Here is a 23,229-nt window from a genome sequence, read left to right on the forward strand (position 1 = left end):
GCCCTGAGATGTGGACCAGAAGCAGGGCTTGTACGTGGGGGATTGCATGTGTGTCATGTCAGAGCTTATTGAAGACTGTGACTGGGGCCTGAATGGTGCTTTGGCCTGTGTTAGTTGTTGTGTAGGCAGATATCCTCCACCCTCCTAATGCAGTCATGGAGCTGGCTTATGTTTCAGTGGCTGCACTGACACCAATGCTTCAGGCTGAATCCACTGGGCTCTGCTTTGGCCGTTGCTTTTGGCAGAATGACACTGGGAACAGCTTTTGAAACATCCTGAAGAGCAGGGGCTCTGGGGGCATGTGACTTGTGGGGAAAGATGGGTCAGATGAGGAGGGGCAGCAGATGCTGTGGAGGAATGTCTGTCAAGGGGTTTACAAAAGCCTGCTCTGAGTGCTGTAGCAAGCTCAGGAGGAGGTCCCCTGCCCAGATTCTGAGTTGATGTCAAATGTGAAGCCAAGGACTATGCCTACAGTGGATGGCTGGGGTGCTTGCCCCTTCCCTGTCTATATGCTGCTGCATGCACATGCATTTAGATTTCATGTTGCTTTGCAGTGCTGGCTTTGGTCAAACTGTGAGATCTGCTGTAGGCAAGAACCAAAGCTGAATAGTGGGAGTTCTCTTAGAGAGAGAGAAAACACCCGATGTGGCTTTATCTGTGCCTTTGTAGGCAAGGAACGGCATGTCAGGCTTGAGCACACTTAACATCCCCCCAGTCCCCCCTTCCATGTTCACATTGTTAATTGTGACTGAGATGACTCTCACCTATAGCTGTGAGCCTGTGCTGATTCAGTAATTTGACCTCCTTTGACTCTTGAAGTTCCTGGAAAGTTGCAGGTGTCTGTGAGAGCCCAAGCGCCCTGCTTCTCTTAATGTGCACATCGGGTTGCTTTTCTTTTGCTCTATAATGTGTACAATAGGTAATACTCAGGGTAAGCATTCCTGCTGAAAACAAGAGGACAGGAATTCTCCTTCCCTTACCAGGCCCACCTGCTGGATGACCCAAAGAAAAGTATTGGACAAATTGATTACTGACAAACTGAAAAATAAGCTTGTGAAAAGAAAAGGCAACTTTGAATGACGCCGAGCATAGAAACTGCCATGGCAAAGGTGCATGCTATAACTTTTTTTTAAAAGATACATCTCTTTTAGGTATTTTTAATACCTTCTTTCCTTTTGCCACTATTGTACACATGTTCATATCTGCCTTCAGTTGCAGAGTCTTTGCAAAGGAAGTACAAAGTAATGAAATGCTGGAAAAGAGAATAAATTTCCCTGTCCCACTCTTCAGGGTGCTCATTGGAGATACAAATATAGTTACTTAAACCATGTTGGCCTCTGCTCTGTGATGTTGATAGTCTAATTTCTGCATTACTTGAACAAAAAAGTGGAAACTCTAAGTTCCTGTAGTACATTCCTTTTATTTTGCTTGTTTTGTTTTTTCCAATACAGTAACACCAAAGCATTCACAGATACTAGTGTGTGGAAACACAGCATTTTACCAGCTGTGTGAGCTTTCTGGCTGTCTTTAGGACCCATGTGTGTATGTACCTTTAGGGGTAGTATTACACTTTTATGCATGGAGTTGTTTGTTTCTGGGAGGTTGGGAGAGTGTGGGAAAAGGCTGTTACAAGGTAATAATATTAGTGGTTTTGCTAGAGGTAAGGCTTTGTCAGAAAGTACGTCTGGTGGCATTACTTGAAAGAAGTCTTGTATTTGTTTATTGTGTCCTGTTGGCACTTGAACCTCCTCCTTTGTCAGTAGCTGAAGGCAAGTGATGAGGATTTCACCACTGTCTTGTTTCTCCAGCTTTCATAGGGTGAGAGAAGTGGAGCTTCGCTGTTTCATCTTCACTTGCTTTCTGCAGCCGTGTCTTCCCCTTGGTGACTCTATGGCTCTTGCCCAGTTGCTTCAGCAGAGATGCTGCTGGTGGTGGTAGGGGATGGGTGCCCCTCTGCCCTCACACTTGGGACGTCATGCCACTGATGTCCTGCACTGAGAGGCTGGAAAAGACTTTGGCTTTCAGAAATGTTACCTGCAATGGGGTAGTATGCTGTTTCAGATTTATTAATTTTGTCTGGTCTTTGAAATAGCAATGTAGAAATACTGGGAATGGAAATGTCGAAGTCCTGAGCTGCAAATAGCTGGAGGGAGGGAGAGCTTTTGGGAAGTGTCGTTATATGCTTATTTTCTTTAGGCGTCTGCTGTTAGCTATTGTCAGAAAGGATATACTGAGTCTACATGGACCTCTGGTCATTCTTAAGGCCTAGTGTGATTTTTTTGTTTGTTTGTTTGTTTCTACTAACTTCTGCAGAAGGGGAAATGGTGGTGATCTGGGACTTGTTGGTATTCATGTTTAAAGTGGTGGCGTGGCGTGACATGCTGTCCTGTGCCACCCTATTGCAAATGCTGAAAGATCTCTGCTGTGTTGTAGCACAGTCTTGTTGGAAAAATAAGAGAATATGGGGGAAAGTCTGTGGCTTGAAGTGCAGGATGAGGGAGCTAGCTCTCTTTTGCTGGGAATGTCTCAGAGAGGAAGTTTAAATTTAAACAAGCAAAAAAAAAGCATGAAGCAACCTGAAGGCTTAGACTAGTCTCATGCTACAAAATGTATTTGCAAATTCGATTTCTGTCTTGAAGAAACTCAAATGATATCTTAGCAGCTGGCACCAATTGACTATCTCCCGGAATTGGCATGATGACAGCAATCAAACTGAATTTATTGCTTTGGGTTTGATTCCTCTTCCGGACTCTTCCCATTCTCAGAAATGTAATCTAGATTGTGTTCCCACAGGAATGATAGCTTCAAGCCTCCTTTAACAGCAACGATAGAGCATGGTCCTAGTGCAGGATGAAGACAGGTGGACTGTAGTATTGAGCAGTCAGAGTGCATATTCCAGTTGAGAGCAGGAAGATTATATATCAGTAAAGGGAGGAGCAAGGGTTTTTTTGTTCATGGCACAGTTTCTCATCAGAGATGGTTCACAACTAAGCGTTGGTTTTGTTGCTGCTTTGTTCTACTGCATTTAGGAAAGAATCTACCTTCCCACTGGGGTGGTTAAACTTCTAGGCTGCTATAGAACCCTTCCCCACTTTTTTTTTTTTCTTTTTACCTTTTTTTTTTTTTTTTTTTGAGGTACATGTACTAAATAAAGAGCAAGCTTTAGCTGCAGGACCTTAGTATAGCTGCAGTTTGGTAAAGTAAGCCTGTAAACGCTGCAGTGGGTGTGCTCCTTTGCACGTGGAAATGTTTCAATAGTGCTGTGTTTCTAATGCTTGTTGAAGAAAGTATGGTAGAATTCACTTCTTCCACCTCATTTTCTGGTAGGTGTGAAATTAATCACTTTCTCTGGTAAATCTTGGCTTGATTTATTTCAAAAACTGTTTTGTCCACTCTTTCAATTAGTTTTTAATGCTGTCTTCTGCTTGCCAGGACAAGGAACTACCTGAAATAGGTGTGGTTTTGCTGACATTTGTTCCTAGAGCAATAAATGTCAGTGCTCCTTGGGCAGGTGGAGGGGATGGGGCACAAAGGGCACGCCTCTGCAAACCTCCCAGGTCACTGCTCCTCTGGGGAGCTTGTGGCAAGATTTTGGCTGGAAAGCGTGTTTTCATGGCAGCTGCCTGCTGCTGAAACAAAACCCCTCTCTGCATCTCTCAGGAGTGGGAGTCAGTCAGGGCATCGTCGCTATGTCTGAAGCCAGGAGGGGTTCGTGCTATGCTGCATGTGCAGGGTGGCAATGTCGGCACCTGACGCCTAACTGTCTTCCCCTGCTCCCTGGCTCAAGTTCGGCCTTCACTCCGCTTGCTTGGAACTGATCTCCTTTTCAGGTTTGTTGCAGGTGTCTTTCCCCAGACTGCCTTTTGCAAGCGTACCTCAGCTCTGCGCAGACAGGTCTCCCTGTGCTTCCCTGGCACCCTCTTCTCCTCAGCACAGCTTCCTAACAGGCTGATTAGGCACAATGACCTTTTTCTTCATCTTTTTGTTGTTGTTGTTGTTCCGTAAATGTTCTCACTTGACAGCTCTAGACTGCTGCGATTTGTAGACCTCCTGTGCCCTGTCTGTGTGTCTGAAAATGTTCTCCTCCAGGCCTTGTGTACCCTTGGAGGAGAAAGACCTAGTGAGGAAAACCTCCTGTGAAGCAGCTGTGCATGTAGTGGCTAGAGTAGAAAACTGGGAACTGATTCCCTGGAGAGAAATGGAGCCCAGAAGTTGGGTCTTATGTTACCCATCCATCTCTGCCACTGCATCTTTGGGGTTACAGACAGAAATGGTCAGATGATGAAAGGGTTTTCTTACAAAAGAGTAAGAAATGCACATCAATATAAAACTAGTCATATTCCCCACCCTGCTGGAAATGGCCAGTTTTTTGTGAAGTAAAGCTGTCTGCATTTTGTTTTGTATTTCTGTTTATCTGCTGGAGTTTGATGCATTTATAACATACAGGCCAAACTATCGTGGTTTTGGTCTGCTGTCTTCTGTACTCAGGCAAAGTTGGTTTTGTTTTAACTTGCTCAATTAGAGATTCTTACAGCTGTGATGTTATTAATTGTGCACGGCCACTTCTGTCCATCCATTCTGCCTGAGCAATCCTGTCCCAGTGAATGGACTGTGTGTTTGTATAAAATTAACCAGTTTTGGTTTTGCAGGTCCTTGACTCACAGATGATGCTAACACAATCATTCTTGTTTTCTATTAAAGTAAATCCCTAGACAAATCAAAACCAAACCCAAAGAAACTCCAGTTCTCTGAAAAGTCTGTTTCTTACCAGGTGTATTCTCAAGAAACCTGGTATTAATGTTACTAGAATGACACTTAGAGCAGTGTTTGCTGAGCAATAATGCTAAAGAGACTTTGGTTAAATGTCATCTCACACACTGAATCAAGATGCAGAAATCTTATCTGTATGAAGGCCTAATAAAGAGAAACATATTGACGCCTTAGTTTGTGTATCAAACATGAGCAAGTTTTGTCCTGCTGTTTTTAAGCACCATCTCCTTAAACGTTTACATTTTAAATTTTTCTACAAATAAGCTATGTAGACTCCACTTTTCTGTCTGTGTAGGTACTCATTGCTTCAGATTGTAGATTGTCCAAATAGCAAGATTCTCTTTTTCTGGCTGGAAAACAGTAAATGAATATTAGATGAGTGTTTGTAATATCCTGTACTTAAGTTTTAAGCATCAGCTATTGTTCAGGGCTAGACAGCTCTGTAACGTAGCAGGAAAAGAGCTTAATGAAATCCAATATTTGGAAGCAGGAGGTAGATGAATTCAGACTTGGAACAGCAGTGCTAAATTTTAACAGGAAGGATAACTAACGCTTGGAGTAACTTCTGAGGGTGTATGGCTTTATTTGTCACTTGAAGTCTTGAACATGAACTCTTCTATTTTCTAAAGGATATACTGTGTTTTAGGCAAGTTATGGTTGAATTTTGTAATTTGTGAAAGGTGGGAAATAGTCCTAATGTCCTAGGCCTGGGATCCTGTAAGGTAGGTCAGGATGTGTTGCTGTGTTTCTGTTAGGTACGAGGTGTACTTCCACTGTGCATTAAGAATAAACACCTTCACTCCACAGATGGCGTGCAGAAATAATTTGATCTTTTGGGCAGAGGGAGGAGAAATTATTTGCTTTGCAAGCTCTTGGTAAGGCAGGGATCTGAACCGGTGTCGTCTTTTCATCATTATTTTAATACAGTTAAGAATACTTCGGATTTTTAAGGTTTGATGAGCCCCTGTGTAAGAGATGTCTTAAAACCCAGCCTTTGACTGCTCTGCTGGACTCACAGAACTTTTTTTCTGTCTCCTACTGGGAATGACCTTTGTTAGACCAGAGAAAGGTAGAAAAATTGCAGCTCCGTGTTTATTCCTTATGCATTTAGGTACCTATACTCTGCCAAAGGCTACCGGGCGATGAAGAAAGATTATAAAGGGGCTCTTTTTGGGGATGGGGGGGCTCTTTTCAGGTTGCAGGCTGGGCTGTGTTCTGGTGCTGCCTGCAACGGGACAGGTGGTCCTGCAGGAACAGGATCTGTGATCCTCCAGGACCCGCGGCAGGAAACCTGCCCAGCCTGATCTTTCGCTGCTCTCAGTTGTGGAGGCTGGCTGCTGCAGGCTGGTGCTCCCGGGGCTGAAGTGTGCTTTCTCTCTGCGAGTTGTGCTTGAGTTTGCCTGTTTTGTTGCCCTGGAGACAGCGGAGTGTGGTATGCTTTCCCCCTGACCAGAAATAGTTTGCTGTACCTTGTGACTGGAGCGCCGTACTCCTCCTCTGGTCTCCAGCCAGGCTGTATAGTGCTGGAGGGATGGGGTGTGGGGTGATGACCTCTTGTCACAAGTTCTGGTGTCGCTGCTGCCCATGATCACTAGCTGCCCTGCCCACTCCCCTCCCTCTGCACGATGGTGTAGGATTTCAGGGGAGCAATTGCTCTTGATTTACATCTCCCATGGCATTTTGATGGTTATGTCATTTTGTTTGAGCCTTGCTCCTGTCAGCTGTCTGTCCTGGCTGTCAGGACTCGGTGGCTGAGTAGCACGTGGTGAGCTCTTACCTCTCCTTCCCCCTTTGCTCAGCTGTTTTTGCTGTCTGCTTCCCCGTGTCCTTGTACTTGGGAACAGATTCTCAGCGAGTGTAACTGCACACGAGGGCAACGTGATGCGGGTGGATGAAGGATCCCCTTCTGTAGGAGTTCCAAGTAGAGCTGGGAGGGCAAGTGGGGAATTTGCAAGACCCGAGCGGGCTATGGGTAGTTTATCTTACACAGTTGTCCTGCTGTGAGAATCTGTCCCGAGTGCAGTGTGCGGCTCAGACCGTTACCTTGCAACCGTGTTTTGCAAAACTTCATTTGTGAGAGATGCTGCTAAAAGGGAAGCCAAGGCACCCCTACGCCTCCCCAGCAATGCAGGCGAGAAAGCGCTTGCACTGCACCAAGGCCTCGGGAGCATGGAAGCTCTCCAGGCTTTCTTGCTGCCTGCTACTTTATTGGAGTGGTTCTGGCATAGAACTGTAAAATATATGCAACAACAACAATAATTTCCAGGATTGAGAATGAAGGAGAGATGAAAGGGGTAATTTACCTTCCCCCATCCCTGAACAGCAGCAGATGAGGATGTAAGCACATCTCAGCCCTATAAAATATTAATTGGGACATTTTCTACAGTTCAGCAGTGGGAAAGAAGACAGAAATCCTGCAGTGCCCTGAGCTGCTATTCCCAGCCTGGGAGAGAAAAGTGTTCTGAGCTGAGGTCTGGCTCAGTCTCCCTCTTCTGCTCATGGAGAAGAGAACAGTTGCCCAAAGCTTTCCTTTACAACGGGAAGGGAAGACCACGCTGAGACCATGGAGCTGCACAGGCTGTTCTCAGGCAGAGCAGTGCAGTGTCAAGTGGATCTCTAGTGGGGTTCCTATAAATTGGAGGATGCTGCATGTCTACCAGTGATCTGCTGAGTAGTCCAACCAGCCAAGTGTCCTGCTTAGTCCTGTGGAAAAGACTTGTGTGTCTCAGGGGGTGCAGAGAAGGTGTGTTTTCAAGCCTGTGTGCTGAACAACTGCTACAGAAGAAATGACAAGAGAGGGCAGGGACTGCTGCTTCTCCTTACAATGTTGTTTTGACGGCTGGGGAGGAAGGGCAGTCCTCGCTTCTTACCTCTTTCTAGGCATCTGCATCCCCAAAGGTCTAGAGTTTAGCAACTGCTGGGGCTGCCTGAAAGATTTGCCTCCCTCAGATCCTTTCAGTGAAGCTGTGCTTGCCTGATGTGAGCATTTCACTTGAGAGGATGAGGGCTTTGTAGTGAAAGTTCAGGACTCAGTCATTGCTGCAGTGAAAAATGTCTTGTCTGAACCTCAGTGGCTAAAAGGCCCCCTGCGTCTTGGCTGAGACAGGCAGAAGTTGCTGTAGCTCCCTCTTCTTTCCTTACCCTCGCACATGTTACATTTCTAGGGAGGAGAAACCATTTTTTACTCTCCTTGATATTTTTTCTTTAGTCCAGATGACAGTCATGCTCAAACTGATGTTGCCTTTGGGCTGGAATAAGCATACTTAGCATTTGGGCAGAACTACTTGCCTGGAGATCTTGAAGTGCTTGATCAGCATTTCACCAGTGAGTCTGTCCACGGGTGCTGAAGTATGGTTACTTTACAGTTCGCTGGAGCTGGCAGAGTTCCCTGCTTCATGTGATGGCAGTGCACTAGCAGGAGCTCTGTATTTCTCCTTCCTGCACTGCCTTTCTTCCCCAGTGTTTCTCTGGGGTAGCAGCAGGTCTTCTTCCCATTTCATGGGGGCTGTTTCTTCAGAGACTTTTCCTTCTCCTCTCTGGCCTTGGAGAAGGGGGTAAGTCTCAGAAGGGATGTCACTGGAAGTGGCTTTGCATATTTGTGTGGCTGATGGAAGACCAATGTCTCTGACTCTGCTGCTACTCACTTTGAATCCAAGAAGGGAGTATCAGTTTAGCACTAGCTCTGTAGCGGAAGCTGAAGTCCTCTGCAGCCTCGGCTGCACAGCCCTCACCTGAAATGGCTGTGAGGTTTTTGGAGATGGTTGTGTTCCAGCAATTCCGAACCCTCTGCTGGGTCACTGTGTTCCTCTCTCTGTTGAATACGAACAAGAGCTTAGTTCAGAGTTGTGGTGTGCTTAATGCCTTGTTTCTTACTCTCTTTCAGATCACCAGAAACTGGAACGTGAAGCTCGAATCTGCCGACTTCTAAAGCATCCAAATATTGGTAAGCCTCCCTGGGTTCAGAGGGATGGAGGTGAGAGAGGAGTAATGTGTCTCATCTAGCACGCAGTAAGAGAGCAGATGTATTCTGAACGTTCACAACAACTCATCAGACTTGCCTGTTGAAATCGCCTCAGTTTCTCTCTTTGAACAAATTCTGCATATCACCCTGTCCCATTCCCTTATCGTCCTGGCCCAGATGTTCACCGAAGTGTGGTGTGTTCCCATCCACTCACCCATGCAGAGCTGTCCCTGCTCCTTGGGTGATGCACAACTCTTGTCTGCTCATTTGACATTCTGTGATATCGGTGAGCTGTTGTGTTCATTTTCCCCACACCTGTCTTCTGTTTCCTCTTCTTGGCACTTTTTGACGTATCCATTTAAAAGCTGTATTCACTGACATGCCCAAAGTTAAAGGAGAGTTGGTTAATATGTCAGCTCTTCTCATTACAGTGGCCACTTACTCTGAAAACAAGAGACCAAAACCAAATTGCCCATTTTGGCAGTGGTCAAAAAAAAAAAAAAAAAAAAAGTAATTGAGCAAAGGGAATAGTTTTGTCTAGAAATACAGGAAGGGGCGAAGTAAGGCACAACTTCAAACCAAATCTACGTTATTTACTGAACTATAGAGAGAGAGGGCATGGATTTTATCTAGTTCCAAAGCACCATGGAAGTTTGTCCTAAGCTTTCTCTTAGAGAAATTTCACATTGTTGGAAGTTGCTTTGAGCAAAAAATTTGAACCATTAGTAATCCCCTTCTTAGGACCTTTATATAAATAAAGCCTCTGGGATACTAGCTAAGGTCTAATTTGAGTTAATTTCTTCAAGAAAACATTAAGAAACACCAAACTGCCATCTTCAACCAAACCCCTGTCTGGGAAACCTGTAATGCATTACATTGTCTTTGTTTTGCATAACCCTATCTGTCAGTGTAGATAACTTTTTTTTAAGGGCATCTTTCTGGTCTCCTGACTTTCAGCTTAACTTTTTTTAAGGGCATCTTTCTGGTCACCTGACTTTCAGCTTTGTAATCATTTGCTCCTATGCTTTGAAGACCTGGGAGAGGAAAGGTGCCTCACAGCGTACCCCGTGGACTGGCGTCTGTACCCTATTCCATATGTGATGAAGAAGCAATTTCCACAAGCTCAGGACCTCACAAAATGCAAAGCACCTTAGTAGCAGCTTTTCAGCAGAAAGAGCTGCTTTGCATCCAAGTGTAGTTGTGGAGGTATGGCATGAGAAGTGGAGCAGTGACCCTTCTACAGTATTTTGCACTGATGAATATATTGGCCGGTAAATTTATTGCTTGGCAATATTCAGAATGACTAGGAGTCATATTAGCTAGTTATCGAGCTTCATTTGCCCCATGAGACTTGTTGCACTTAGTTTAGTAGGTGATGTCACTTTTTATTTTGGCCTTAACTTAACTTTCATCATCTCTCCTTTTTATCGTTTCTTACATCTTTTCTTGCCAGTCCTCTCATGGAGTAAATCTTATACACAAGAGGAAACCACTTTTAAAAGTAAACTGCATGGAAAACAGAAACATATCACATTCCTGGTTCAATTCTACAGCTTGTTCCTCATTTGTAATGAGTGGCAATGCTTGTCTCCTGCTGTATTGTGGTTTGGAAAAGACAGTTTAGGGGAATGTCAGTGGTTCTTGCATTCTCTGCAGAGCATTTCTTGTCCTCCTAGAAAGAACAGGTTTTATTTTCTTTTAAGATAAAGAGTCTAGTCATTCTAAACTCAACAGGTGGTCACAAATAGCAATAAAGAAATTAAGTTTTATGCCTACAACACAGAATCAAAGTGTGTTGAATAAGACCTCGGGAAGTCATATAGTCCATTCAGCAGTCCTGTGAAAACCTTTTATACCTGGCTGGTTCCAGGCAGTTTTTTAGAAACATAAGGTTTCTTAAAAACCTTTAGTGCTTCCACAGCCCCTAGTGTCAATCTTTCAAATCTTTAATTTTTCTGTCAGTTGGACATTAGAAAAAACATATTTTGCTACTATCTTAGCTTGTTCTTTCTAGTTCTATCCATAGTATATGTGGAAAGTAGTTTTTATTTCTTGTAACTATCCTCTACATATTTGAAGACTGTTATCATGTCTCTTTTTAGTCTTGTTGTTCTTCAGACTAAACAAACTCAGTTCTTTCAGTCTTTTCTCATACATCATGTTTTCTAGACCTCCAGTCTTGTCTTTTTGTTTTTCCTTTCCCTGGACTCTCTCCAGTTGCTTCATATGTTTCTAGAAATGTGATGCCCAAAACTGGACATAAGATTCTAACTAAGGCCATGTCAGTGCTGACTAGAGGGGGAAGAATTGCTTCACCTGTCTTACCAAAGATATTTTTGTTTTGTACATCAACCTGTGAAACCGACCATTTAAATATATTGTTGATACATATTTGTTTTCTGACACGTTATTGCTCCAGACTACTTTCTGCAGAACTTCTGGCAAGCAAATAATTTTTCCATCTTGTATAGATGAGGATTCCTATTGAAGTGTACATTACATTTGTCTTTATTAAAACAAATAGGAAGAAATCCATTCTGTGGGTTCCCCCCCAAATTTGTCAAGACCATTTTGATTTATCTTCTGATAGTATAATAGGGTTGCAACTCCTCCCACAGTAATGTGATCTTGAATAACAATGCCATATATTGCATCATGTAGATAATTAATAACACTGTTACATACTGTTGGACTCTGGACAAACTCTTGAAGATACCATTTGATACATTGTTCCAGTTTGACAGCAATCAATTTTGAGTATGTTTTTTCAATGAGTTGTATACACTATTGTAAGCTAGTTCTGAGTACACATTTTTTTTTTAAATTGCTTATGGAAATAGCATCTAAGATGCTGTCAGAAGCCTTGCTGCAGTCCAGATGCTACATGTGTTGCTGCTTCAGTATTCCTTGGTCTTGTTACCTTGTCACAGAAGGGAAACATGTTGTTCAAACATAGTGGTAGGATTTTTCCTTGAAATATCTGCTAGCAGTTAGTAATCACCTAGTTACTGTCATTCTACGTTGTAAACTCTTCTGGATGAGTACTTGGTGTGTTGCCTCAGTCTGAGCTATACTATTAACACTGCACTAATCCTGAAGAATTCTGCAGATTTTGCACTTGCTTTAATTTCCCCATTAAGTTTTGTAGTTACTGTTTTTGTTGCAAACTGTGTTGCAGCATGTCCTGTTCTTCTAAGGTGACCTGAGCCTCTAGTGACTCCAGGATAGAGGACTGAAAGTTAGGACTCTGCAAAGTGGGCTGCTTTTCTCTCCTGCCTGTACACAGGATATAAAGCAAACCTGTTGTTGAATTTGTGGTTCTTATCCATTTGCTGAAAAACAGTTGATTCTGCTGTGGAGATTCTGGACTGCAACACACTGACCATAACACTGCTACTCTGATAAAATAAAGGTTACTCTAGGTACAAAATAACGGTCATATTTCCATTTGCTGTTGCTCTTTGTGAAATGACTACTTTCTGAGTTATCCTAACAATCCTTCATCAAATCTCAGCCCTAATTATAGGCTATTGCTCTGTAATTGGTGGTTCTGCTTGACTTTAGGTGCACATTATGGCCAAGGTAATCACAGTGGAGTAATCCTTCTAAGAGCTTAGTGTTGCAGTAAGGTGTTTTGTCTGGACAGAAGAAAGTTGTCTTGAGGCAATTTTCTCATTTCCGACTCATGGTATGTACCATGTTCTCATTGTGAACCATCCATTTGAATATGCCATTATAGCTGGTTACCTCAGACTTTGGCTCAGTAGAGGAGAAGAACTTCTTTCCTCAACTTTTAACTTGTTCTTTTTTCCTCCTGACAACTTTCTAGGGTATTTTGCATTCTGGTCCAGAGAAACCATTTGCCAGCCATGCTTACTAAATACAGCAGAACTGGATGGAGATCAATCAGCACCCATTACTGAGGATATGCGAGTGTTAGAGAGGCAGAAGACAACATCATTAAAACGCCACTGTCTGTAAGCAGATAAAATGCCTGTGGAAGTTGGCAAGAGTCACGGCTCTGTGGGGAATTCCACTTCTTGAACAACTTACTGTTCCAGTGATTCACTTATCTATAAGTCTTATAAGCATTTGACACGGATGTATTTGGGAACACGTAGAAGAGAATGATATGGCTCTCTTCTCCCTCAGTCCCTGCTGTGCAGGAAAGAAGCAGGTTTCTATAAGCACACTCATAGCCCTGACCCTTCACTTGCGGATGCTTTCCTGATTGTGCCACTGAAGCTTGTGCAATGGCTAAGATAAAATAAACTTCACCATTGCCTTCTGTTTGTTGTAGAGCTAAACTTAGTGTGTTGAATATCAACTCTTGCTTACTGGAACAGCTCTTTTGATCTTCTGCTTAGTTGTAAACTTAATTTCAGTCAGCCTGTGTATTTGATTAAGTCCTGTAATTCATTCACTACATAGGGATTCTCTTATGGAGAATACAGTTTTTTTCCCATGCTTCCTGTTACTGTCAAAATTAGAGCAGTGACAGAGTTGGGACCCCCAGTATCTTCCTGCAGGCTTGTTCAGTGTAGATGTGAAGTTCAGCCAGTGCTGAACATGGTCTTTCCTGTCCTAGGACTCCCAAAGAAATAATGATGCAAAATTTGATAAAAATCCTCATTCATAGTTTTGAAAACTCCCCTCTAGCATTCCTGTGTTCTCCTACAAGAGTAGGAGCGTGGCTTGTCCAGTGTACCATGAAGTCTGCTCTGTGCATGGATTTTGTCCACTGTGTTGCCCTTCTCCTCCTTCTAAATTTTCTTTGCTAGCCAGTCTAAATATGTGTCTTCTCTTTGGATCTCTTTCTTAGATATTTTTAACCCAACTGTACAAAAGTAGTTCTTGAATATCTTTTGTTCATAGTTCAAACTGAGCACTTCTGGTCAGTTATTGTGTCCCAGCTCATGGCAGCCTTTGCTGTGAAGAACTGTATTCATTTAGGTCTAGAGTAGTAAAAACATATTTTAAGAGAGGCTGGTAGTAGCCCAAGAGCCAGAGCCAAATTCCGTTTCTGATTTCAGCCTTCTTATCCTTTGCTGAACTTCTTCAGAGTTAATTTCTTTGAGGGAATTTATAGCAGTAGTGAAATGCTGTCCTCAGCATCTATCAGAATTATTGCTTTTTCAGGTTTTTCCTACTTCTGACTTTTTCTCCAAAATATATTTGCACTTGAGTTCTTTTTATTTTAACTTCTATCTGTTGGCTTCTCTCAGCAAAAATTACAATTTTGGACACATCCTTATTTAAAATGAGGAGAAAATGGTACAGAAATCTCCTGTGAATTAGAAGAATTTCTTTTGACCCAGTTCAGTTTTATTTCCTTTGACAAGTGGTCTGTCCTCCTAGTACCTATGTCTCGTGGGAGTGATTTTGATGGATGTGTATAAAAAAAGGCCTTCAGTTTGTGTGCCCTTAAATGATGGTTACGATAAAGGTGGAAATTGCTGCAAGGACGAAGGAGGATGCTGTGCTTCTCTGTGTAGCCCAGCTGGAGAGTTCCTCAACACACATAACTAACCTGTGTGGGAAACAGGGTGCATTGATCATGTCTGCAGACCCAATACTGTTGTCTTTGTGGTTATCAGCCACAACGTAAGGTTCGCTCATTCCTCATTTTGAGATACTACTATTGATAAGCACTTTTTCCCCCCTCCTGTCACTTGGAATGTTTACCCATCACCTTTTCCTTAACGAGAGATTTGAATTGCTTCCTTAGTGAGCAAGAAAAAACCGTAGGCTGTGTTTTGCTGTAAACAGCATATTTCCTTGTTTTCATTTGGCTGCAGACATCCAGACTGCCTTTGCAATTGGGACAGAAAGGATATTATGTGCAAAGAATAGTTAAAATGCTGGGGATTCTCCAGTGGTTTGGCCACGCTTGCTGCCCTATGGAAGCTCACTGATTTCCAAGTGGGATGCTCCTGCGCCTGGCCCGCTGTTTAAAGCTGCTGCCCTGTGATTTCTGTTGCTGGGGGACCACTTCTTTTCTCGGGCTAAACTGGTGCAAAGAGGGGAAGGGCGGGGGGAGAAGAGACCTTGTAGCAAGAGTTATGCTTTATGGCTTTCTCAGTTACTGAGCATCTTTTCCTTGGAAGTGTCATGGGGTTGTCTGAGAGGACAGCAAGTTGCGGTGCTTCCTGAGAGGTCAAACAATGATATGCTTGGCCTTATGCCTTTAACCTGCTCTCCTGTTCCTCCCCCACCACTCCACCTCCCCACCAAAAAAACCCAGGGGGAAAAAAAAAACCAACCAACCACTAAACACTCAAAAAACCCCCGAAACAGAATATCAGCTGGAGTGCATTCCTGCTGGAAAGTTTGAGCCTTTGAGCTGCAAGTTACCATTATTTCCAGTCCCTGCACTGTTAGGGATTTAGGTGAGTGCCCATGCATGTCTGGCTGAGAGGAGGCTCCTCGAAACCCCAGGCAGTCCAAATTTCTGTTTCTCATGCTGGTTCTCCCAGTTACTTCTTTCACTAACTATTTACCTCTTCTTATTTTCTTCTTTTTCTGCCTCCTCTTCCTATAGCTTTTCTTGTAGTTCTAAGAAAAATGTATCTCCATGATCCCCTGCAATTTGGGAATGGAGTAAAAATTGCATTTTCTGCCTTGCCAGGGGATATATTTATTCTGTATGTCTTTGTGGTCTGTACTAGAGAGGTATTTGGATTCCATGATTCATCTATTTAGCTGTGAGATTTAACAGTATGCAAGCAATCCCTTAAAAAAAAATAGTGGGATGGTGGCCAGACATGGTGCACTCAAACTTAAAGGTACTGCAAAAGTCAGAGGAGGATTCCCCTGCTTCCTCCCCCCTAGTTAGAATATTACTGAGGAAATGGAAGGAGCCTCCTTTAGGGTTCCCCCTGCCTGAGCACTGAACAGAGTGGAGAGACGGCTGCACTCTGGTGAAACCATGCAAGCGACAACCTGCCTCTTGAACAAAGCTTGCCTCTGTGACAAGGTTTCACAACTGTCCTGGGCAATGCGAGAAAGGAGTTGTGAAAATCAAGTTAATAGAGCAAGGTTGGGGGGTGTCAGGCAGAACACCTGCCTGCATGGGCAGGAGCACTGCTTTGCAGCACCAAAGGCTGATTTGACCCTGATGGCAGAAGTGTGCGTAGCAAAGTTGCAGAGCCTGTATGAGAGACCTAAAATTTGTCATGGCCTCTGTCTTTATTAATTCTAAAAATGTGTGTGTTCTCTGTGTATTTTCTTTGAGATACCAGTAAAGTCGGTTTGTTGCTGTTTTGGGTTTTTTTAGAAAAAGCTCTCATACAATACTAGTGGCTATCAAAAGTACTTTGCTTATCTGGTATGTGGATAATCGGAAATTATTAATAACAATTCTGGATGATTGTGATTGCACTGTTATCAGGAGAGTAGGAAATATTTCTGCTAATGCACTCTTTTGGCTCATGCAATGTTTTAAGTAGGGCATACTGGATGTTATGTATCATGTGCTGAACTTCAGCCTTTCAATACAGACATTGCAAAATCAAAGGAAAAATAACATTTAGTTGGCACTGAAATGTTTTTTAAAAAATATTGTCTTTTCTTTTTACTTTTGCTTTTTACCTCTGTAGAAGGACCAGTTTCTTAACAGGGAAGATACTGTTCTCCCTGCAACTTCTTTCTAGGCTGTGAGTTTTTGTGTGTAAGAGAATTTCCCCTGACTTGGCACCATGTTTGGCAGAAAGGGCACTGCTTTAACCTCATTTTTTAGAGTGTTAAAAAGGTTACAGTGAGAACAATGGTGAGGGGGGAAAAACCCCACCTCTGTGTGTGTGCCTTTTCATACTCCCTTAGGACTGTTCTTGTCTTTCTTGGCACAGCCTGCAGCAGCTTTGTTCTGCCTGAACCGGAGCAGAGTGTTAACAAGCCCTTCCTCTCTTCCATTTCCAAAGCTTTAAAACTGCAATTGGTGTGAAATGCTGTGGGCTTGGGGAGTTTACAGCAAGCTGGTATATATCCAGCATACTGTAACCTCTCTGTCAGATTTGGAAGGAGGAGGAGGGAAAGAGTCCACGTTCCTAAGGGACTGGTTAACAGCAGCATGCTATGTCCTGTTAGCTAACTGTCCTGCTGCTGTTAGTTACTGCTCTAACAAAGCTGGTCATTAGCTGCTGGAACAGATGATTTCTAGAGGATTATTTGCATTACACAATTTAATGCTTTTTAATAGCAGATTTTTAATTAAAAGGAGAGTCTTTCTGGAAGCAGCCTGAGCAGCTGCAGCTGAGTTCTGTGTGTTTAATGTAATTAGAGAAACAGCTGGGGTGGGAGCTGAGCACCCAGCTCACAGGCAGTCACAGGTTGGTGGTGGCTCCTCGTGGGACAGGCATCCTGACTGATGTGAACCGTGCAGGAAGCATCTTGGCGTACAGCCAGGCTCGGAGGTGGTGGGACAGTTCCCATCTTGGCTCCCCAGGCTGATGAGCAGCTGGGGAAGCAAGAGGGTGGGTGGTAGCCATCTGCGTCAGTTCACTCGTCACTTGTGGTGCCACGGACAATAGTGCTCAGTTTGCAGTCTGTCGGGCCGTGTGTGTTTGTATCTATAGCATCTCCTGACATGTTGGAGAGTATCTTTGGAGGAGGGCATCAGGCAGGTTTTAGCCTCCAATTTTACTCTGCTGCTTCTGGCATGTGCTGTCTCTTGCAATATGCCCCTTGTGGTATCTCTTGCTTTCTCCCTTTCTCCATGATACAGGCAAATGTCTGATGTCTGGTTGGAAACTGCTGGGAAGTGAAGCTGTGGCTGTTTCTAATGACTGGCTGACCTTTAAATAGCATTGTTCAGTCCAGAAGATCCCAGAGCACTTGTGAGTTTGCACTACTAAGGCTGTATGAAGGAGTTACAGCGTTGCAATTACCATGACCCAGGAGACAATCAGAAATCTCTGTTGCCTTGTATTGGCTCTGCTGCAGATACTGCAACACAGGCAACTTAATTTGAGAGCCCCAAATATTACATAATCACAGCATGCAATCTGTGTTGGTTCAGAGGTAGTTGGCTAGTAGTTGTCCTTTACGTTTCCATAATATCCAAATGCTTTACACTTAGGAACACACCAGTGAGCCTAGATTTAGCAGACAAGATTACCCTACCCTGTAGCTTGAACACTGTCCCTAAGGACAGGCAAAGACCATTAGTATGTAGGAGCAAGCATGTTTCAGCCCGTGTTACCTTTTCCTAAGCAGAGATGAGTAATTGCAAAGTGAAGATTCTGGGAATTGTCTCATGAAACTCTTCTGCTTGTGTGCTTGCCTTTTGCTATGACTTTGGTAACTACTTTGCTTGCAGAGATTTACTTGCAGCAGGTTTCCAAAAACCCCCCTGTGTTACAAGAGCCTGCCTGCCCCAGCCATGGGCTGCCCCCCGGGCAGCCCTGCTCCAGTTTGCTGGGACGTGGGATACATGGAAATGTTCATCCTGGGGCTTGTGTAGCAGGCATAAATGCTCCTGGCCTGTTATGCTTGACATAAGAGTAAAAAGAGAATAATATTCAGCACACTGGGCAGAGTGAAGGGAAGATTGGATCAAATCTAGGCTAGCCATAATCTGTGTTTGTGACCCCAATATCAGTTGGCCTTTTACATATGACCATTTAAAAATGAGATGCCTGTTGCTTTTCAGTGTCTTTCTACGTGCCTGTCGTTCAGGTGGACTTTTATGAGAATTGAAAGCTCTTTTCTGATTTCTTCATTATTCACTTCAACTTTTGCGTTCACAGAGTCTTGCTTTGCGTGACTCAGCAGCAATTTGCATTGGTTGTTAGGCTGGTGCAGTTTGTTATGAGGGAGATTTTCCTCTTGTGCTTAGTTGCTTCGTATCACGCTCAGGCATCAGAGAGCTGCGGCTGCCTGTACAGGGACACTTTGTTCAGGTAGGGAATGCAAACCACATGGCAAGACTGTTACTGTATTGCTGTTTCTTGCTAAAATGCTTAGTTTTCTGTAGTTAATATCATAGCTTATTAATATTATTTCTTTCTAAAATAAAAACTGTACGTGCTGGAGGATTTTGAAACACTTTGAAATATCAGCTTAAGGTTTTGTTCTTGAGGCAAGATATCCAGCAAGACTCTGACAGCAGGCAGAGAAAAGTAATAATCACAGCACATGTTCTTAGAAAGTGCTTGAACTCCTGGTGCCCAGCTGCTGTTAGGTTCAGTAACTGCAGCATGTCCCCTTGAGCCACTTGCTGTGGTATCAGGCTCTTTTGCAAATGCTCTGGATTGCATTAGGGCCTCTGACCTGACACACACACCCACACAAGACAGAAAATAATTTGCGTAACTTGCATCAGGCGGTGTTGAAGATCTGAATTTTGAGGGAAAGGGAGTGGTTTGGTGTCACTGTTTTTCTGTTGTTAGTTATTTTTCCAAAAGGTCAGCTTTGTGGGAGATGCTTCCTGTACAGGAAAGACCAGTTTACATAGGATGAGGTGAGAGAGGAGACTGAGGGAAGAAAAGGGTGCTTAAACCAGTTAGCTAGGTTGTGCCTTGTGTGTAGTGATGCATCGCAGCTCTTTAACTGTGCAGAGTTACAGGTGTGCATTTAAAATTGGAGGAACAGTTTTAGGTAGCAGTTCCATTACCCTTGGTGGAGTATCACCATAGTACCAGATTCAGGACTGTATCTGAAGAAAACTAGGCTTTTTTCTGTCCTGCTGAAATCATTGTTTCATAAATATGCTGTACTGAAACCACTGCTTATCTCTCCTGGAATCTATGTGCTTTTTTGGAGATATCATCCAAGCGGTGATGCACACTTTCTACTGACCAACGAGCTGGTATTGTTGCAGATGTTTCTACCTAACAGTCTGTGACTGATTCTGCTTCTTTGGATAGCGTTTTTTCTGGCATTGCTTACTAGTGCTGTGGTTTTTTGTTTATTATTTCTGAAGTTATCTGTAAGACTTGACAGTCTTACAAAATTAGATGTGCTTGTGAACTCTGTGAGCCCTCTGTCCTTTGTGCGGATGGGACTTTTTTCTGTGCTCTGAGTAAAACCTTGAGTAAAGTCTTTCGCCATATCCTGTAACTGATTTAGTGCCTCGTTGTCTGACTTTCTCCTGTTTTTTTTCTTACTCCCCTCTCCTTGTCTGTTCTTGCTAACCTTTGTAGTAAGTGCTCTTTCATCCATCAGAGACTTTTGACATGGGAACAGTCATCAGGTGACCCTGAGTGTGCGTGGTGTTGGCAGGGACTGATTTCCTACATCTGTAAGAATCCCTGTGTTAGAGTGTTTGGCTCGGAAGGAAATATGGTTTGAATCGCTGCTTCTGGGTGACAGAATCAGTTAATAGAAATAATCTACCTCATCTTCTGGTAAATAGAGTGAGATCAGGTTACTTGGCAAGTGCTGAACTCTTTTGTAGTTTGGTCATCTTTTGGAAGACCCTGTGTTCTGTTGCGCAACTTCCCTGTTGCTGTGACTTGAGACTCTTTTTGTGATGTGTGCATTTGTCTAGCCTGCTGCACTAGACATAGACATCACTGCTCCCCTGATGAGAGAGGAAAAAAAAAAAAAAAGAGTTCTGTAACATTTTTGAAGAAAAGGTTAACTGGATGAATACTTCAGGTGGAAAGCATTCACACAGGACATCTTCAAAGCAAAGAGGGCTCTATGCTGTCTGGAAGGTGGAGGTATCAGATGCTGTCTGATGTTCGTGTATCTTTATGATGAACATTAACACAACGTGGATCATATTTATGAACCAAAGTGGAGAGGAGGCCAAGAAACTTTTAAAATGCTTTTATACTTGACATGAGCTAAAGATGGTGGAGTTATTTCTGAATATATGCCATTTTAGGGGCTGGCTGAATGGTTTTGGAAAAGGCAGATTGTGTTTTTAAGCTAACAGTCTCTGGTAGTTAGCACTGTATTGGAGAGCAGAGCATTTTAACTTGTGTGTCAGCAGAGTGAACCATGGCATCAGAGCTGCCGATTGCAGTATCCTTGGTGGTCAGGAAGGCTCTTGTGACTCTGCAGGAGGGTAGGTAAGCAAAATGTTAGGGTGAAAGGGCCTGGGTGCTCTTGCTGTTCTGCTACTGGGTATTGCTTTTGTTTCCTCCCATCAGCATCGGTATGAAGTAGGTGAGGGCTGGAATTGAAAGTCACAAGAGTTTTGGTATATTCAGACTCTTCTTAATCCTTTTTGACTCTCCTCGTTGCTGCCCCCCTCCACACTTTAAGCCTAATGTTTTGAGCTGTTGCTAATTATTCCCGTGCAGGGTGGTGGTGCCTACTGTCATCTTTCCTAATAGTTTTTCTAGGTTTTGCTGTTCTGCCGTTACTCCTGCTTTGTTACCTCAGCAGGTTAAATCCTGGGCAGATTTTATTCCAGCAATGCTCTGGGCCATGAGGAAGCAGTTCCCTTGTTAAGTTAATGACCTATGTCCTGCCTCCAAGGCCTTCTTTTGCTGTGCAGCCCTAGGGTGATGTAAAGCATCAGTATTTATGAACTGTCTCTGTCCTACTGTGGTGGTTCCTCACCTAAGGATGCAAGTAGTGTTTTACTGTCCTTGAAGGCTCTTTCTGCTGCCTCTGCCAGTCTCTGCCAGCTGAATTGCTACTTCCTTCCCTTTTCATAATGTATCTGACAAAATTGCTTTCCTCAGGACAAATAAATAGCACCAATCAGCTCATTTATGTTTTATTTGCTGATATAATTTGCTGCCCACATTTTTGCATCAAAGTTTATTGTTCACTATTTCTCACTTCTACCAGCAAACGTGTTTGCTGTTCCCTTTTCATGGCCACTGCTCTCAGCCTGCTGGTGGCTGCACTCCTTCTCTGTCAAGATTTCATTCGTGCTGCTCTCCTCTCTGCTTGGTGTTTCTTGCAGCACTTCGATGACCTTTCAGGTGCCAGAGGAAGGAGAGTGCTTTTTCGTGCACACTGAGCACCACCAAACATGACCTTATTAGCACATTCAGCTTTCCTTGAAGTTTCTCCATCTGTTCTCTCTTCATAAGGTCCCTTCACAGACTTTTGCCCGTGTTCTGGGCCTAAGCTATTGTTCATGTGCCTGTCTCCTGCATTCACCTCAAATAGTCTTGTGCAGTGGAGTGAAAACTGCCTTGCACTGGGAATCCAAGTGTCTGTTTCAGCCACTTCCCATCTTGTTTCCAGTCTTGAATGGAAATATCCTACTTCTTGCTTGCGTTTTTGTAATGCCGCCTCTGCTGGTTTCTGTCAAGTGCTCAGGAGGCAAGTTTTCTTGTAAACACAAAGTTGTATTGCAATTAAGTTATTACAAAGCCAACTAAAACTGCTTACTTGGAAGAAATATTTTGTTGCAGCGAATGATTTGAGGAACGTAGTTCTTAAAAGTGTCTCTGTTTTCATGCTGTAGGAACAGCATGTTTTGCCTGACACACCTGCTGTATTGATACTCTAACTGTGCTTGCTTGTTTGCAGCATTATGCCGTGTGGAGTGCTCCTCCCAAACCCCTGCAGTTAGATGCAGTAGAAATGCTAAGGAAAGGAAATTGGTCAAGGGACCAGCCCAGAGAGCTTGTAAATAAAGGCAGGGAAAATATAGGAAAGTAGAGGCCGAAAGAATAAGAACAAATTAAAAACCTTTTAGGAAAGGTACTGACAGTGGTCTCTGCACATCTGTGCTACTCTCAATTTTGAGTTTGTGTGTGTTTGCATGCATGTGGAACGGTGCCTTAGCAAAGGAGAGTTGCAAGGAGGATTGGAGGAGAGCATTGAGAACACTTGCAAAAGCTGTTCCATATGAGGTAGGAGCATGTGCCAAGTGCTAGTTTGAAACATTCCCAAGACGCTCATGGTAGCTGACGTCATGTGCCAATAAGAGGTGCAAACTGACCTCTTGATACTGGCAGAGAGAAAATCATGATGTTGGTAAAAGTCAAGACAGGTCACCTGTATTTTATGTGGAAGAGAATGGAAGAGGCAAAGGTACCATTAAAGTGACAGAGCAGGATAACAAGCTGTTTCTCTTAGGGATGAGAACAGTAATGTTACTTTGGTCAATACTCGATTACAAGGTGTTGCAGTGACTGAGACCCAGTCTAGTCTTTACCTGGGTGAATCTAGTTGCCTTAGTTGGGTGAATCAATGGGGAAGGACTGTAGATGGTCATGTGAAGAAAAAAACTTGTCCTAGTCAGGGTGTGAAGGTTTAGGAATTGAGTCAAATAGGATTGCTAGCTTGTGACTCTGGCAGGGAAAATAGTGAAGGTTTCCAGCAGGGGAGCAAAGCAAAAAGTAGAGGGTGGGTAGCAATATGAAATTAAGGGCTTAGTTTCTCCTCTTGGGTTAGAATTAGTGCCTAAGTATCCAAGAAACATCAAAGAAATAAGAGATTTTGATTCAGATGGGTGGAAATGGCACTGTGCTGGCTGCACAGATACAATAGTTATTGCCCATGTGTAACATGGGGAAAGGTGGACAGAGCCTCAGAGACTTCAAAATACCAGGGGATAGTGTCCCATCATGGGGCAGCCCCAG

General features: G+C 43.4%; 1 protein-coding gene across 16 annotated transcripts in view; it reads left to right on the forward strand.

The window, feature by feature from the left end:
* CAMK2G (calcium/calmodulin dependent protein kinase II gamma) overlaps positions 1-23,229 on the forward strand; it is a 123,119-nt gene that overhangs the window by 43,886 nt on the left and 56,004 nt on the right. For all 16 annotated transcript variants that reach the window (XM_068397557.1, XM_068397560.1, XM_068397562.1 and 13 more), the window contains exon 3: positions 8,654-8,713. In XM_068397557.1, coding sequence (XP_068253658.1) covers positions 8,654-8,713 — 60 coding nt within the window. The remainder of the gene's footprint in view (positions 1-8,653; positions 8,714-23,229) is intronic.

Source organism: Nyctibius grandis, chromosome 4 (genome assembly GCF_013368605.1).
Source record: "Nyctibius grandis isolate bNycGra1 chromosome 4, bNycGra1.pri, whole genome shotgun sequence".
NCBI lineage: Eukaryota > Metazoa > Chordata > Aves > Nyctibiiformes > Nyctibiidae > Nyctibius > Nyctibius grandis.